Below are 15,153 nucleotides of genomic sequence, written 5' to 3'. Positions count from 1 at the left end.
CCTACAGAACATCGTCTCAATACTGCGCTTTATTTATTTATTTATTTTGGCTGGGTTGGGTCTTCGTTGCTGCGCGCTTCTCTAGTTGCGGCTAGTGGGGGCTACTCTTTGTTGCGGTGCACGGGCTTCTCATTGCAGTGGCTTCTCTTGTTGTGGAGCATGGGCTCTAGGCACGCGGGCTTCAGTAGTTGTGGCACGCAGGCTCAGTAGTGGTGGCTCGCAGGCTCTAGAGCTCAGGCTCAGTAGTTGTGGCACACGGGCTTAGTTGCTCCACGGCATGTGGTATCTTCCTGGACCAGGGCTCGAACCCATGTCCCTGCATTGGCAGGCAGATTCGTAACCACTGCGCCACCAGGGAGGTCCCTCGTATAACCTTAAACTATACTTTTTCTATCTTCTAGCACTTGGCATTCTGTTTTTCTTTGCTACTTATGAACGTTTAAACCTCTCACTATCTCAGAAACTATTTACATGAAACATCACACAACTACCCATTCTATTAATTATGTAAGTTTTTATTGTTGCCTCTAGAGAAGCAAACAGTGTCCTTTAGTGTCACTTGAGCTTTTAAAAGGACATTTTTTATAGTTAAAAATTAGATTATCATGTATCAATTTATTGTTGTTTTCCAACTGTGTCAATTTATATTTATGCGATCTTTTTGTCAACAATAGCAGTAGCAGCAATAATGACATGGGACTTAGGGGTTTCAGAGCATTACTTTTTTTTACTAAGTATGTGCCTGTACTTTTCCTTTTCAGTCATACTGAATTTTTTTTTTTTTTTTTTTTTTTTTTTTTTTGCGGTACGCGGGCCTCTCACTGTTGTGGCCTCTCCGGTTGCGGAGCACAGGCTCCGGACGCGCAGGCTCAGCGGCCGTGGCTCATGAGCCCAGCCACTCCGCGGCATGTGGGATCCTCCCGGACCGGGGCACGAACCCATGTTCCCTGCATTAGCAGGCGGACTCTCAACCACTGCGCCGCCAGGGAAGGCCCATACTGAATTTTTAACGTATAGTAGGAAGCAAGTATGTGAGGTAAGAAACGACAATTCCAGGGAAAAGAAAACATTCATTCATTGATTCAACAAATAGTTATTGAGGTCCTCCCACAGGCCAGGCATTGTGCTAAGGAAATTTCTTACTTTTTCCATGTGTTTCTTCTACTCTCTAGTGGAAATGATGAATAGTAGGTAAATTATATATTTTAGATACCTTTGTATGATACATGGGTTTAGGACAGCATAAGCCTTTGGTGGGTTAGAATTGGAATTACAAAAAGAAATAATTTGGTGAAATAATTATCTGGCTTTTGATTACAGTTTTAATTTTGCCCTTAAATAATTGGCATCACTTGCCCCTGAATTCTCTTCAGGATATTACTATTTTCTTCTCAGAACCAATAGTACTCTTTCACTTCATTTTTGGAATCGTCTGATAGTGTAATAAGGTTATTTCTGTAGAAAGTTGGGAATTCATTGACTATTTTAACTCTGATTGTAATCTCTTTAAAGTCGAGGAACGTGCCCCTTAGATTTGAAGTGGTGAGGTAATCATTAAAAATTAGGCCCTAACCACTGGCATTCAAAATGGTTTTAAAATGTGATTTACTACATATACACTCGATTATGCACCAGGTACCATAAAGTAAAATCTTGTTTCCTTCCCGCCTGAATGTTTTAAGTTCATCTGTCTGCTTTAGGTAGTAGTGGTACACTGTTGCCACACCAGTATTCACACATCCTTGGGGAACCAAAACAAGAGTGAAGGCCAAACTGCCATGATTACTTTTAAGTAGAATTTGAGCCAAAATTTTATCAATTTTTTTTTCTGCATTTATAAATTAGTATTTTCACAGTAATAAATCTGACTTGGAAAATCGTTTACATTCTAGGATTTTTTTTTTTTAATAAATTTACTTATTTATTTATTTTTGGCTGTGTTGGGTCTTCGTTGCGGGCTTTCTCTAGTTGCGGCGAGCGGGGCCTACTCTTTGTTGCAGTGCGCGGCTTCTCATTGCGGTGGCTTCTCTTGTTGCAGAGCATGGGCTCTAGGCGTGCAGGCTTCAGTAGTTGTGTCACGTGGGCTCAGTAGTGGTGGCTCGCGGGCTCTAGAGCTCAGGCTCAGTAGTTGTGGCGCACGGGCTTAGTTGCTCCGTGGCATGTGGGATCTTCCTGGGCCAGGGCTCAAACCCGTGTCCCATGCATTGGCAGGCGGATTCTTAACCACGTTTTGTTTTTTTGTTTGTTTGGGGGTTTTTTGCGGTACGCGGGCCTCTCACTGTTGTGGCCCCTCCCGTTGTGGAGCACAGGCTCCGGACGCGCAGGCCATGGCTCACGGGCCCAGCCGCTCCGCGGCATGTGGGATCTTCCCGGACCGGGGCACGAACCCGTGTCCCCTGCATCGGCAGGCGGACTCTCAACCACTGCGCCACCAGGGAAGCCCCTCTAGGGTATTTTTTGAACATGAAATGTTTTATATCTTTTCTTAGCGCTGACACATTTACTATGGTCCATAAAAGAATGTGTCTTAATTTTTCTCCAATTATAAAGAGCCTGTTTTGGTTTGGTGCCCTGATATAGAATCCTTGTCCTATGCAGAGTATTAGTCATGGACCCCATTCTAGGATACGTTGCTCTCTATGGGACATGGTGAGGGTAGAAGTTTTGAAATGAAAAAAGAAGAATGACACCAGCCTTCATGATGCTTCTTCAGCAGGAGTATTTTGCTTAGTTGTAATGTTGTTGAACATTTTGTATTAAAGTATAGCTTACGGGCTTCCCTGGTGGCGCAGTGGTTGAGAGTCCGCCTGCCGATGCAGGGGAGACGGGTTTGTGCCCCAGTCCGGGAAGACCCCACATGCCGCGGAGCGGCTAGGCCCGTGAGCCATGGCCGCTAAGCCTGCGCGTCCGGAGCCTGTGCTCCGCAACGGGAGAGGCCACAACAGTGAGAGGCCCGCGTACAGCAAAAAAAAAAAAAAGTATAATTTACATACAGCTCTTATTACACCATTCAGTCATTTTTGGCAAACATCAAGACATAGAACATTTTTCTCACCCCAGAAAATTCCCATGTACCCCTTCGCAGTCACCATCCACTCTCTCCTCCTCCTCCTGACTTTCAGAAGCAGTCACTGATCTGATTTCTATTAGCATAGGCTACTTTTGTCTATTCTGGAATTTCATACAAATTAACATGTATTTTTTGTATTTGACTTCCTTCACTCAGCCTAGTAGTTTTGAGATCAGCTCTTGAGTTCATCAGTAGATAGTGACTTTTTATTGCTAATGATGCTTTTTTTAAACAGGCAAAAAATAAGCAGATCTTCACTGAGTATCTTAGTTGAATCATGGCAGCAAACCTGTAGTAAGAATGGAGGGGACAAAATACCCTTAAATATTAATATTAAATAACTGCTCCTAACGTTCAAACAACTCTCCCACCTTAGTTATGTGCATACTCTTTTGAGAGACTCTAAATTATTCTATTAAAAACAGAGATAATGGGCTAGTGCAGTTCAGCAATTGCAATGGCCAAAGAATGGTTATTATTTATTTTACTTCACAGTTCTGCTTCGACCTCAGAAAGTAATGTGAAAAATAATTCCAAGGGAGGAGATAGTTCTTGTGATATCTCTATTATCAAAGCATGCCGGAAGGAATGCTTTCATTGTTTATTGATATGGTGATGCCTCAGTAGCTTTTATGCACTCTTAAAATTATATAACGTAGACCTTATGAATCAGTTATTATTGGAAACTCACGTTGGTCCATAGTTTTATACATGGAAAGAGAGTGGATACAATGAAAGCAACATCCAGATTGCATTTTTGTTTTTCTGGAAGTTCTAACTGAATTTACCTAAATTTTGCCTTTTTTAGCAAAGAGTCATTGAGATTCTGAGGAGTGGCAATGTATTTAAGGGAAGATAATACTGTTGTTCTAGTGAGCCTTAGTAAATCGTGTACCAATAGATCTAAAGGAGGAATTTTTACTATCTGCTGTTGTCTTTTTCAAGAGAATCCTATTCTTACCAAAGAGGGGTCTGAGTTTTGACGTAACTAAATAAAGGAGAGGCTTGAGCTGGCCTTTGGCTAGTCTATCCCAATCCATGCCATGTCCACCTTTAAGATTCTAAAAGGAGGAGCTGCAGAACCACAGAGAGATCCCAGAACACTAAGTCACATACCAAGAGCATACCCAACAGGGCTTTTCTTAACTTTATGGGAAGGTAGTAAGTCATTTTCAATGTTTATGCAACTATTCAGCAAGAGAAAGAGTAATCATATGGTACTACAATGCTGTATCAGTTCTATGGAAAAAGGCACTCAAAGGAAATGTTTTGCCAGATTATTGAGAGAATGTTAATAACATTTCAGATTATTGCCATTCTCTGAAGCCCTCTCATCTACTTATTTTCTCATTTCTTTTACCTTTCTGCCTGCCACTAAATATACATACTTTCCTTCTCCTCTCTGATAGCTATTTTTCTCCTTATGGTTCCTAAGTTATTGTACCACATTCATATTTCATTCTGATTATTCCAAAAATACTGAAATGAAACTCCCCTTTAATATGACCTACTTTAATGTAGAATTTGGCCTAAGTCTTACTTCTCATGAAAAGGCAGTTACATTTAAATTACCAAGAGAATCTCGTCAGTGTAATTTAACCCATAAGGAGGATTTGAAGTGCTATCATACTCAGCTTCAAGGATATATGTTCTAAACTATGAAGACGATTAACTACTTTCAAGAAGTATGCATGAATTCTCTAAGCAGTTCATCATCCTTTTGGTTGTAGTAATTAATTAACTGCCAATAATGTTTGTTGCCATGTGGAAAAGTGAGGATATGGCCCTGGTTCGCATTTGAGTATGCGTAATGACGTGAGTTTAATGTTCAAAAGGTCTTAGGTTGTGAAATAAAGAATTATAAGCCTGAGTTCCCAGTGAGTACATGCAGCCTGAAGAGTTTTGAAAAATCCTAACTTAGCAGAAATTAAAGCTGATAGTAAATCATCTTTCCTCCACCTGTGTATTTATGCTTCTGGCTAATAAAAATTAGATTTTTGCTTCCTAATTTTGGAATGAATAATGTTTTTGCTTCTCAGTCAAAATGTTCTAATTAATAGTGCTGTTTTTATTAACATGTACAGCAGTTTAGAGATTCAAACTTAATATCGTTACTATTGAGTATTTTTACTGATGTGATTTAAAACCATAACTCTAATTTTTACAAGAAATCATTTCTTTCACCTTTCTCTCTTTGAAACTGGGAATGAGGGCATGCGTTATACTTAACTGGTAAGACCTATTCTTTAGAGGACGTGTTCAGGTAAAGTAGTGGGAGTAGGATCAAGCTCTTAGCTGCTAATTGTGCGACGACATAATGTATTGTAATATCCACACTATATTGACATAAGTTAAGTAGATGTATTTAGGATTTAAAAGGCTTTACCTGGTGTTGCTGCAAAAGGAGGCCTAATGATGGTTTAAAGAAAACTTTTAATACTCACAGTTGTTCAAGAGTTCCAGAATATTAAACTTTACAAGGTTATTCTTTTTTCTTAAAAATAAAATATATTTTGATTACCGTACAGATTCCCGTCATATCAGAGGAGGAACCAGTTAGCACAACGTAGAATTTTAGAGCTGGAAAAGACTTTGATATCGTCTAGTTTAATCTCACCATTCACCTATTTCACTAAAATCTCTATCTTCTCAAGGATCTTAACTTTCCTGCACTTATTTCCAAAACATTGAACAACACTCGTCCCCAGTTCCTTTCGCCCTATCTGTGTAACCGTCTTTCCACTCCCTTCTGATATTCTCCATAGTCATGATAATGACTGCAGCTGGGAGGATTATTTCCTTGGTTCTTTGTGCCTGAATTAGCTTAAGAATAGTCTATTGTACATAAAAGTACAACTTCTCATTTAAATATTTGACAAAAGGCAAGGTGAATCATTCAAAGTGTTAGGAGTAGTTGTAGTAACAGTCGTGTCATTGATACTCTGGAGGGCATGTACAATATGGGCTTTGCCATCGTGTGTAATACTACCCTATCATTTAAGACGAGTAATATTACCTACTCTCCTGTAATAGAGAAGATGCAAGAGTGGACAAGCACAGCTTTTCAATTGGGCGGTGGAGTTGAAGTTCTTTGTTCTGTTTTCTCAATCTCATTTCTCGTTCATTAAGTCAACAAATATTTATTTTGCATACAGCATGAGCTAGATAGTCAGCTAGGTCTAGATGTACAGCAGACAAGATCCAGTCTTTGGCCTCAGAGGGTGTATGGTATAGATACATAGAATAGGACAACTGCCTTTGGATTGGAGAATATACATCTGTGTGGTTCTACCACTGCTCAAGCAATTTATTAACTTTGCCTTCCTCATAGGGATACAATGAGAAGTGACTGTTATAACCGGTTGTGAGGCATTTGGAAATGAAAAGTGCTATAAAAGAGCTGAATAATAGAAAGCAAGATGAATTATATGATAGGAATGGTCCTCATCGATATATTCAATACTTATGTCATCACTATAGCAGTGCTACCAGGGAAAAGCTAAATGAGGTAAATACAACTGCCTAGCTTTTGCAAAATCAAGAAAAAAAAATCTGTGTGTTTTAGCAAGAAAGATTGTGGAATCATATTATTTTGGGTATTACATGAGCTAATATATAGTTGGATATCATATATAGTGTGGAGTTTCCACACGTCTGTAGTTTCTATTAAGAATATTATACGTTTCAGTGTTATTTGAAGTATTTCTCTAGTTATTGTTAAATGCTACCACTGTCCAAGACTATTGCTTACCAATAAGAGATTATATTCTCATATTCGAAAACTACAAGAAGGCTCTTTAAATTATATAGGAAGGATAACTGTCCTTTCTGTGACTAACCTATTATATGTTGGGTTTGGGGGAGTTGTCATCAGCGATTTATCATGCCTGATCCTTTCTGATTTTACTTGTTTTTAAAGTTTGTTACTTCTCTCAGAGGACTAGGATACCAATTTTTATATCCCATTCTATATCCTCAGAAGGTGAAGAATTTATAGAATTGGGCATTTCTTTCATATGCTTTTATGTGGTCATTTTTACACCCAAGGGAGAGTCTCAAACTGTAGAAAAAAGAAGGGGTCCTTTTTTGCTAGTCATTTAATATTCCATGACTATGAACTAATCGTAATGTTAACATAAGCTATTGTATGTTTTTACCAGCATTTTTCACCCTAATTAAATGAGACACTACACCACACTGTTTAGCCTGTGGCATAACAAAAAAGACAGGTGAGCTGTCATTGAGAATCATGATCTTACGTTCTCTCTCTCCTCTGAATAATAAAATTTTTTTTGGTCTCAGTTTATAATGCGACACCTCCCTAGTTTAACTTCATCACATTCAAGCAACAAAACTATTAAAATTCTAACCTAACGTGGGTACCATCTATTTTAAAATATATATTAATATAATTAGTACATGGTAAAGGGATCTTCTGTTTGTTGTTTGTTTTTGTCTTTCCCTGATTCACCAAATTTTTTTTTTTTTTTTTGCGGTACGCGGGCCTCTCACTGCTGTGGCCTGTCCCGTTGTGGAGCACAGGCTCCGGACGCGCAGGCTCAGCGGCCACGGCCCATGGGCCCAGCCGCTCCGCAGCATGCGGGATCCCCCCGGACCAGGGCACGAACCCGCATCCCCTGCATCGGCAGGCGGACTCTCAACCACTGCGCCACCAGGGAAGCTCGATTCACCAAATTTAATAATATGGAGAGCTTCCACCACAGCTGCTTATTATTTGTTCCATATGTTGATGCTTTTGTCTCTAATGTCCTTTTGTCCTTATTATATTACGTCTATACTTTTCCATTTCACATTTCAATTTAGAATAAAGAGATAGAAGCATGAAAATTAATTACCCATGCATCAAACATTTTTGCTGTGCTTAATAGGAACGAACACTTAAGACTAGAAACCTTAATGTTTAATACTGTCTTCAAAACTCAGCTATTGCATATATTGTCACTTCAGCAATGGAAGAAACTGAGTATAATATGTAATCAGATAAAAACAGGATAACTATGTTTAAAAAAAAGCATATGATGTCTGTGCATTGCATGGCAGGGTGTTACTGAAATTTGCCTAGATAATCTCTCATGATATTTTCAGATTTTATGGGAATGCTTTGGCTATACTTGGATTTGAATCTTCGTAATGACAAAGGTTCTTAATAGTTATTTTTTTAAAATACACTATACTGTTTTTAGAAAGTTATAATTCATCTTCCTGCTTATATTTGTGCTAAGTTTGTACTATACTATTAAAAAGAAAGGTAAATTTATATATACTTAGATTTTGAAAAGTAGACTCATGTACATTTTTTTAAAGTTTTGGTAACTTGTGGCACTTTGGTAAAGGAATGTGCAATTATAAAAGTTTATGCCATTTTAATTTTTTTTAATTCCCAGGAATTACTCTTACTAGGCTTTAGATTCAAAACCAAACCCAATTTTAAGATCAGCACTTTTTTCCTACTGGTAGTTCCTGTTTTTCCAATTATATGGAACATAAACTATTTTTTGCAATGAGTTTTACCTTTCCTCCATTCTAATCTCAAAAATCGTTAAACTTAAGGAACATTTTAAATTAATCCAGTGGTAATTAGAAAAGCATTTTAGATGTCATGGCCATTTAATCTGTTGCCTGACGTTAGCAATTTTCTGATAAAATTAACTAAATTCCTGAAAAAGAATATTCAAACATTTTAATTGGTTTTCACTGGTTGTAACCAACTGCATAGTTGATGTCCATACAGTCATAATTTATCTTAAAATCTGGAGCTGCCAAGAGAACTAAGGACACAGCTGTGCTTAAAATACCCCCATATCCTCCAAAGAGAAATCACAAGAAGAAATAGAATTCTGTATGTTATGGCGATTATATATACTTCGATTAGGTTACCAGTATTTTACTGTGATACATCCATGGGTACTAGAAGCAAAATGAAAATAAATATAAATGCTTTAATATTAGATATTGGCATCAATGTAGATTATGCATAAGGTATTGCAATAAAAATATTAATTGTGCCTGTATTTGAAGAATTTATGTTAGATTTTCTGTGGCCTTTTTCATTCAAGGCTGCACAATCATTTTAAATGTAAACACAACAGAATATATGTTTGAATGAAATGATGGCCCTGTTTGCCATGGGATTAAATATTCTGTTGAATTTTGGGGGGCATTGGCTGTTGTATATTACGACATAAACTTAGATTGTTCACAAGCAATATGTGTGTCTTATGTACAAATCACAGCATCTAGAAATTATACATCTTCCTTTTCCTCACAAAATGAATTCAGAATTTGTAATTCAATTTTTATCGGTTTAAGCTGCTAGTTATTAAAAATTACCTAATGTGGATCAAAAGAGTAAATGAAATAAGGACTATGAAAGAATGCTAATTAATAGCATAACCCCATATCAAACTTCTGATAACTTTAAGTTTCTTATAAAGCCTTAAAATATTTTAGTGAGAAGTTAATTACTTAGAAATGAAGGCACTTTATTACCTTGAACTAAGCTATTTGTCTGTATAGAACTTGTTTAAAATCCCATAAAATATTCTTTATCCTTTTATAAATTTATCCAACTTACGTGTTTTTCTAAAGGTTCTTATAATTAAATGTAATAATTAAAACTATTTTAACTTAACAGAAAATTGTATTACATAATACAACCAATGAACAATGAAAAAAAACTCAAGCGTAACAAAAGTGTTTGTGATAATGGCAAAACTGTTAGTCTAAGTTAGTCTACAATCATTTGAGGTTAAAATGTTGTAAAATTGAAGCCTTTTTCATTGAACAATTTTTAGATAGCTTTTATTTTTTAAATCTTCTCTTTAATTGGTACTACCTTGTTTTGAAATGTTGATCAAAGATAAGGGCCATCAAAACTATTAAGCCAGCCTGTCGTTACTCAGTTTTGTTTTAGTTGAGGTTTTTTTTTAATGTAACCCTAAAACATTAAGAAATTAGTGTTGCTTCCTCTATGCTCAAGTCAGCCATGCCTGGGGAATTATCGAATTTAAATCAGTAATGTGGATGTGCTGCTGTGTATACCTGTTTCCTCTTCAGAAAATTAGTACTTGATTTAAACAATAGATTTGGTTCAACAGAAAAAAAAATAGGATTTCTTTTCAAAAGTTAACTTTTTTCTCAAATTACACCTTACATCTCTCTGACATTTATAAGGATAGGCTAACTTGTATCCAAAAATGTTTTTCTACAGAAGAATATTTCAAAGCAAACAAACTTTGTGCTTTTCTTGTTTGTTTGTTTGGGGGCAGTTCACTTAAGAAAAAAACACTTTTCTATAATTTTACTTATTTTTAATTCTTTCTCTCTAGTGGCCATTTTCCTATCATTACTCGTAAATGTTTTGCTAAATGTAAATGCTGCTTCATGGATGTAGTCATCATTACATGGTACAGAAAGGAGTCAAGTTTATTAGAAGTCTCCTCTTACCAAGGAGAGACTAAAGATAAATTCCATGTCAGTTCTTTGGTTTGTTTCTTTGTTTTCTTTTTTAAATAAGATATATTAACCCAAAGGTGTGTTAATGTCATGGCATGAACAATCTTAAATGTAGATCTATTGAGTATTTTGTGATGCTGAGTAACAGACTTTTCTCAAATCTCTGTGATGCTAGCTATTTTCCTTAGAAGGTTTTTGTTTAATGTTAGATTGTTGTTCTGAAAGATGTTGGTCCTGGTGGGATTTTTAAAAACTGGGAAAACAAATAAATGCATGTGTTACAAGTATAGAAATAGTGAATTGTAAACTTACCATATAGTACTGATTCTATTTTCAAAAATGTTTTTGCTGTTAAATATATACAACATAAAATTGCTGCCATACTGTAATTAAGTACTTTTTCCTAAATGACCCTGTTATCACTATTCCAGAATTAGAAGTTGGGCAGATATATGATTGATTCATGTGTCTGCATAGATGCTTCAAGGTATATTCTTCTCTTGGGGAGTAAAAATATATTTTCCTTGGCATCAATGCACTGAGATCTGAATATACCTATATCTATTCTTACTGCACATTTCTTATACAGTATCTTCAAATACGCCAAAATTGGCCTAGACGTGACTTAAAATTGAGGGTTTGTTACATGTTTTCTAACAGAAAGGTTTTCAATGAAACAGAAAGGTATTCATTATAGGTTTGTACTGTGAAAATAGTGAAACTCCCTTTAAAATTTCATATATGCTAAATTTAAATTAATATTTTTTCTTTAGCTCACAAATTACCCTAAATCCAGAGGGAATATCCACCCTTTTCACTGTTGTCAAATCCAGCATAAGGAACAGCCCTATGACACTACAAAAACAGTTGAGGAATAAGGAATAAGTCTCTTATGTCACACTTCAGAATAAAGGCATTCGGTGAAAGAAATGAACCGAAGTTCATCGTGAATGCAAGGCTTCTGTTCTTGACATTCCTCCGCGGAAGGGAAGACAAGTGTCAACACCACTGGCATCATTTTCAAACCGATCATATGTGGAATATCTTCCACCACACTGGAGTACTTCTTGACTCTATCAGGTTTTTTTTTGTTTTGTTTTGTCCTGTTTTAACTCATCAAGCCTTTCCGTTTTCAAAAAACCATTTGTCAGCATTGAGGTAGAAGGACATAGATTTGAAAATACTTTCTTAAGAGATCATGTAACTATATTACTCTGAATTTAAAAACTGAGGAGGAGGGATCATTTCAACCCACCGCCTCTTACAAGAAACATGTTTTTAAATCTGTAACTGCTTTAGTGTTAACAGGGTACAAAGTGTTTTTTGTCCTGTATTGTACTTAAAAGGTTCTCATTGATTGGTGATTGTATTGTACTGTATGAAAACAACTCATAAATTGCCCTGTATTGTTTATAATAGACCATACCACGTACCACTTCAGTTTTCATGTTCCAAATTTTTCAGTGATGCATGTTAACAGTTAGGTCCTAAAATTCTGTGGTGCTAATTCTTCCATATCCAATGGTGCTTTCGTGGATGCTAACTGCACACATGCTGAACAAAGCTTGACGTTTAAAACTTCCCTCCCTTCCTCTGTTTATATAAAGTACACAGTAAAATAACTTGAATTTGTCTCAAAGTATCACTGACAATCTAATAAACTGGTTTATACGTGTGATTAGTTTGTATTCTCAATTATTTTTCAGAAAGTAGGTTAGTTCTGCTGGGCCCTCATATCAACAAAAAGTAGATCTTTTGTAGTGTTTATTTTGTAATTTGTGCCCAAAATTTATGGTATCTTTAGGAATTTAAATCCAGTTGGCCTGGCTTCTAAAATCAAGTTCAGATCAGATCTATAAAAACTAGACCTATCAAACCTGGAAATAAGTAACTTGAGAAGAGCACAAATGTTCTGAGTGTCTATTTTAATACTTTATTAATAAAGTTTTATCATCAGGTTGATATCATCTGGTCCATGAAATAACGTTTACATGGAAGCAAGTAGGCCTTCAAAACCTTTACTGCAACACAAAGACATTGAAAAAGCCATTCCTAAATGCTTATATTTAAAGTTCCTCTCCAGGTGTATGAAAATAAGGACAAAAAAATCAAATTGGAACTTTGCAGGACAAGCTGATATCACATGCCAGAATGGCATAATAGATAAGCCCATGCAGGGGGTTCACTGATTTTTAATTTTAGAATTTGTACTAAGAATCACAGCATTAGAACAAATGAAGTTGCTCCTGTATCTTCATGAGGACAGAGGACTATTTCTCCTAAACCAGAGATAAACTCAATATTAAGGCAGTGTGTGAATTTGCATGCTGACCTTGGTATTTTTCCTAACCCATGGGTAACCTTAAATTTTAAAAGAAAAGATCAAGATAAATCTATAAAGTTCCTCAAGCAACAATCATGGGTCTCAAGTAGAAAATGATCAAACCTATCCACCTAATCGAGTGGGTCCATGAGTGAAGTGATATTCCAATACTACTATGGTTCTTTATTACATAAAAAATGTAAGCTACAGTAATTTTGCCTCAAATAGTTATTAAATCATGTCTAACTTCTAATATCAGAAAATGAAGTTTAGAGAACAGAGCCCATGTGAACACTGGGTTTGCATCTCCATGAGTATCTTGAATAAATGCAGTATTTACTAAATCACAACCTCTCCCCAAGGACATTTCTTTCTTCTTTTTTTTTTAATATTAATTTATTTGGCTGCCTTGGGTCTGAGTTTAGGCATGCGGGATCTTTCGTTATGTCGCGCGAGCTCTAGAGCGTGCAGGCTTAGTTGCCCCGCAGCATATGGTATCTTAGTTCCCCATCCAGGGATCAAAGCTGCGTCCACTGCATTGGAAGGCGGATTCTTTCTTTTTTATTTTTTAATATTTATTTTATTTATTTACTTTTAATTCTTTTGGCTGCGTCGGGTCTTAGTTGCACACGCAGGATCTCCGTTGAGGCATGCGGGATTTTTCGTTGTGACACGCGGGCTTCTCTCTAGTTGTGTCGTGCGGGTTTTCTCTCTCTAGTTGTGACGTGCAGGCTCCAGGGCGCATGGGCTCTGTAGTTTGCAGCACTGCGGGTTCTCTTGTTGAGGCGTGCGAGCTCAGTACTTGTGGTGTGTGGGCTTAGTTGCCGCACGCATGTGGGATCTTAGTTCCCCGACCAGGGATCAACCTGTGTCCCCTGCATTGGAAGGTGGCTTCTTTACCACTGGACCACCAGGGAAGTCCCCCCAAAGACATTTCTACTGTATATTTTTGTAACTCCCTTTACAGGATTCCATCTCATGAAAACTGGCAACTAGTAAATGTGCTACAAAATAATTCCAGGTTTTCTTCAATCAAAAAGAGAGAGAAAGGTCAAAGAAAGTCTTAGGGTATCTTTATTTCTGTGGTAATATTTTGCCTGGTAATCAAACGAAAATTAATTCTAATTTTATGAAAGGATAAGAGAATAAATAAATTTCTTTTGGAAAAATGTCTACTTTTTAATCTACATGGAAAGATCTCTAATTTTTATCCCCATGGTCAACCATAGTTGTAAATCACACAGTTCATCACAGTTTGTCCCACCTAAAAAACTGTTCTCACAAATTTTTTATCAGCCTTTTTAGTACGAAATTATTTTCAAAAACTCATTTGCCCTTTATAACTGAAAAGTAATACAATGACTACACTTTGTAAGTTTGGTTGTTTGTGAGAATAATGTAGGCCCTCCCTCATTGAGTGAAACCATCATTGAGGTTTTTTTAAAGGTACAAAATTATATTTGCCTTTACAGTTTTATCAACCTTATTTTGGTAAGTTGCTTTTTCTGTTCCTTAAACAATAATTTCCCTTGGAGATCTTAAGCTCAAGTGTCATTTGTAACTTCTTGAATGAAAACACTTTAATAAAGATCCAGATGTTTTCCGTTGAAGAACATCTTTTGAGCTAAATTTCATGTACGCCAACAGCCTAACCTTACTCATCTTAGGGAACTAGTTTTTCTCATCAGGAATTGCTTTGAGTTTGAAAATGGCCAATGATAGTAATATTAACCTTCTTTTTTCTTTTCTTTTTATTACTTTTTGGCCACACCATGAGGTTTGTGGGATTTTTAGCTCCCGAACCAGGGATCGAACTCCGGCCCTCGACAGTGAGAGTGCGAGTCCTAACCACTGGACCACCAGGGAATTCCCTTGACCTTTTTTTTTTTGCCATACGCGGGCCTCTCACTGTTGTGGCCTCTCCCGTTGCAGAGCAACAGGCTCCGGACGCGCAGGCTCAGCGGCCATGGCTCATGGGCCTAGCCGCTCCGCGGCATGTGGGAACCTCCCAGACCGGGGCACGAACCTGTATCCCCTGCATCGGCAGGCGGACTCTCAACCACTGCGCCACCAGGGAAGCCCGACCTTCTTTTTTTTAAAAAGCCAATCTATAACCTAAATTATTTCAGACCTGTCTTCACACATTCTTTTTAAAACCATTGAAGTAGGTGCATGCTGAGTTCACACTGAAAAAGAAAATCACTTTTCTCACCCCCCCACTTTATCCTTGGGGAAGTGAAAAGACTTCTAGAAAATAAGCAAAAACTAATTTAACACAAAAACA

The 15,153-nt window shown here is 37.0% G+C and overlaps 1 protein-coding gene across 2 annotated transcripts in view; it reads left to right on the top strand.

Moving 5' to 3' along the window:
* Positions 1–12,224, top strand: part of PURG (purine rich element binding protein G) — a 36,015-nt gene extending 23,791 nt beyond the window's left edge. For both annotated transcript variants that reach the window (XM_027122778.1, XM_027122779.1), the window contains exon 3: positions 11,320–12,224. In XM_027122778.1, the coding sequence (XP_026978579.1) occupies positions 11,320–11,424 (105 nt within the window). In that variant the 3' untranslated portion in view covers positions 11,425–12,224. The remainder of the gene's footprint in view (positions 1–11,319) is intronic.
* Positions 12,225–15,153: the final 2,929 nt, after the last annotated feature.

Source organism: Aethalodelphis obliquidens, unplaced genomic scaffold, assembly GCF_003676395.1.
Source record: "Aethalodelphis obliquidens isolate GAN/ISIS:26980383/991018 unplaced genomic scaffold, ASM367639v1 scaffold25, whole genome shotgun sequence".
NCBI lineage: Eukaryota > Metazoa > Chordata > Mammalia > Artiodactyla > Delphinidae > Aethalodelphis > Aethalodelphis obliquidens.
The sequence above is the reverse complement of the archived record's forward strand: the minus strand, read 5'-3'. Positions and strand labels throughout refer to the sequence as shown.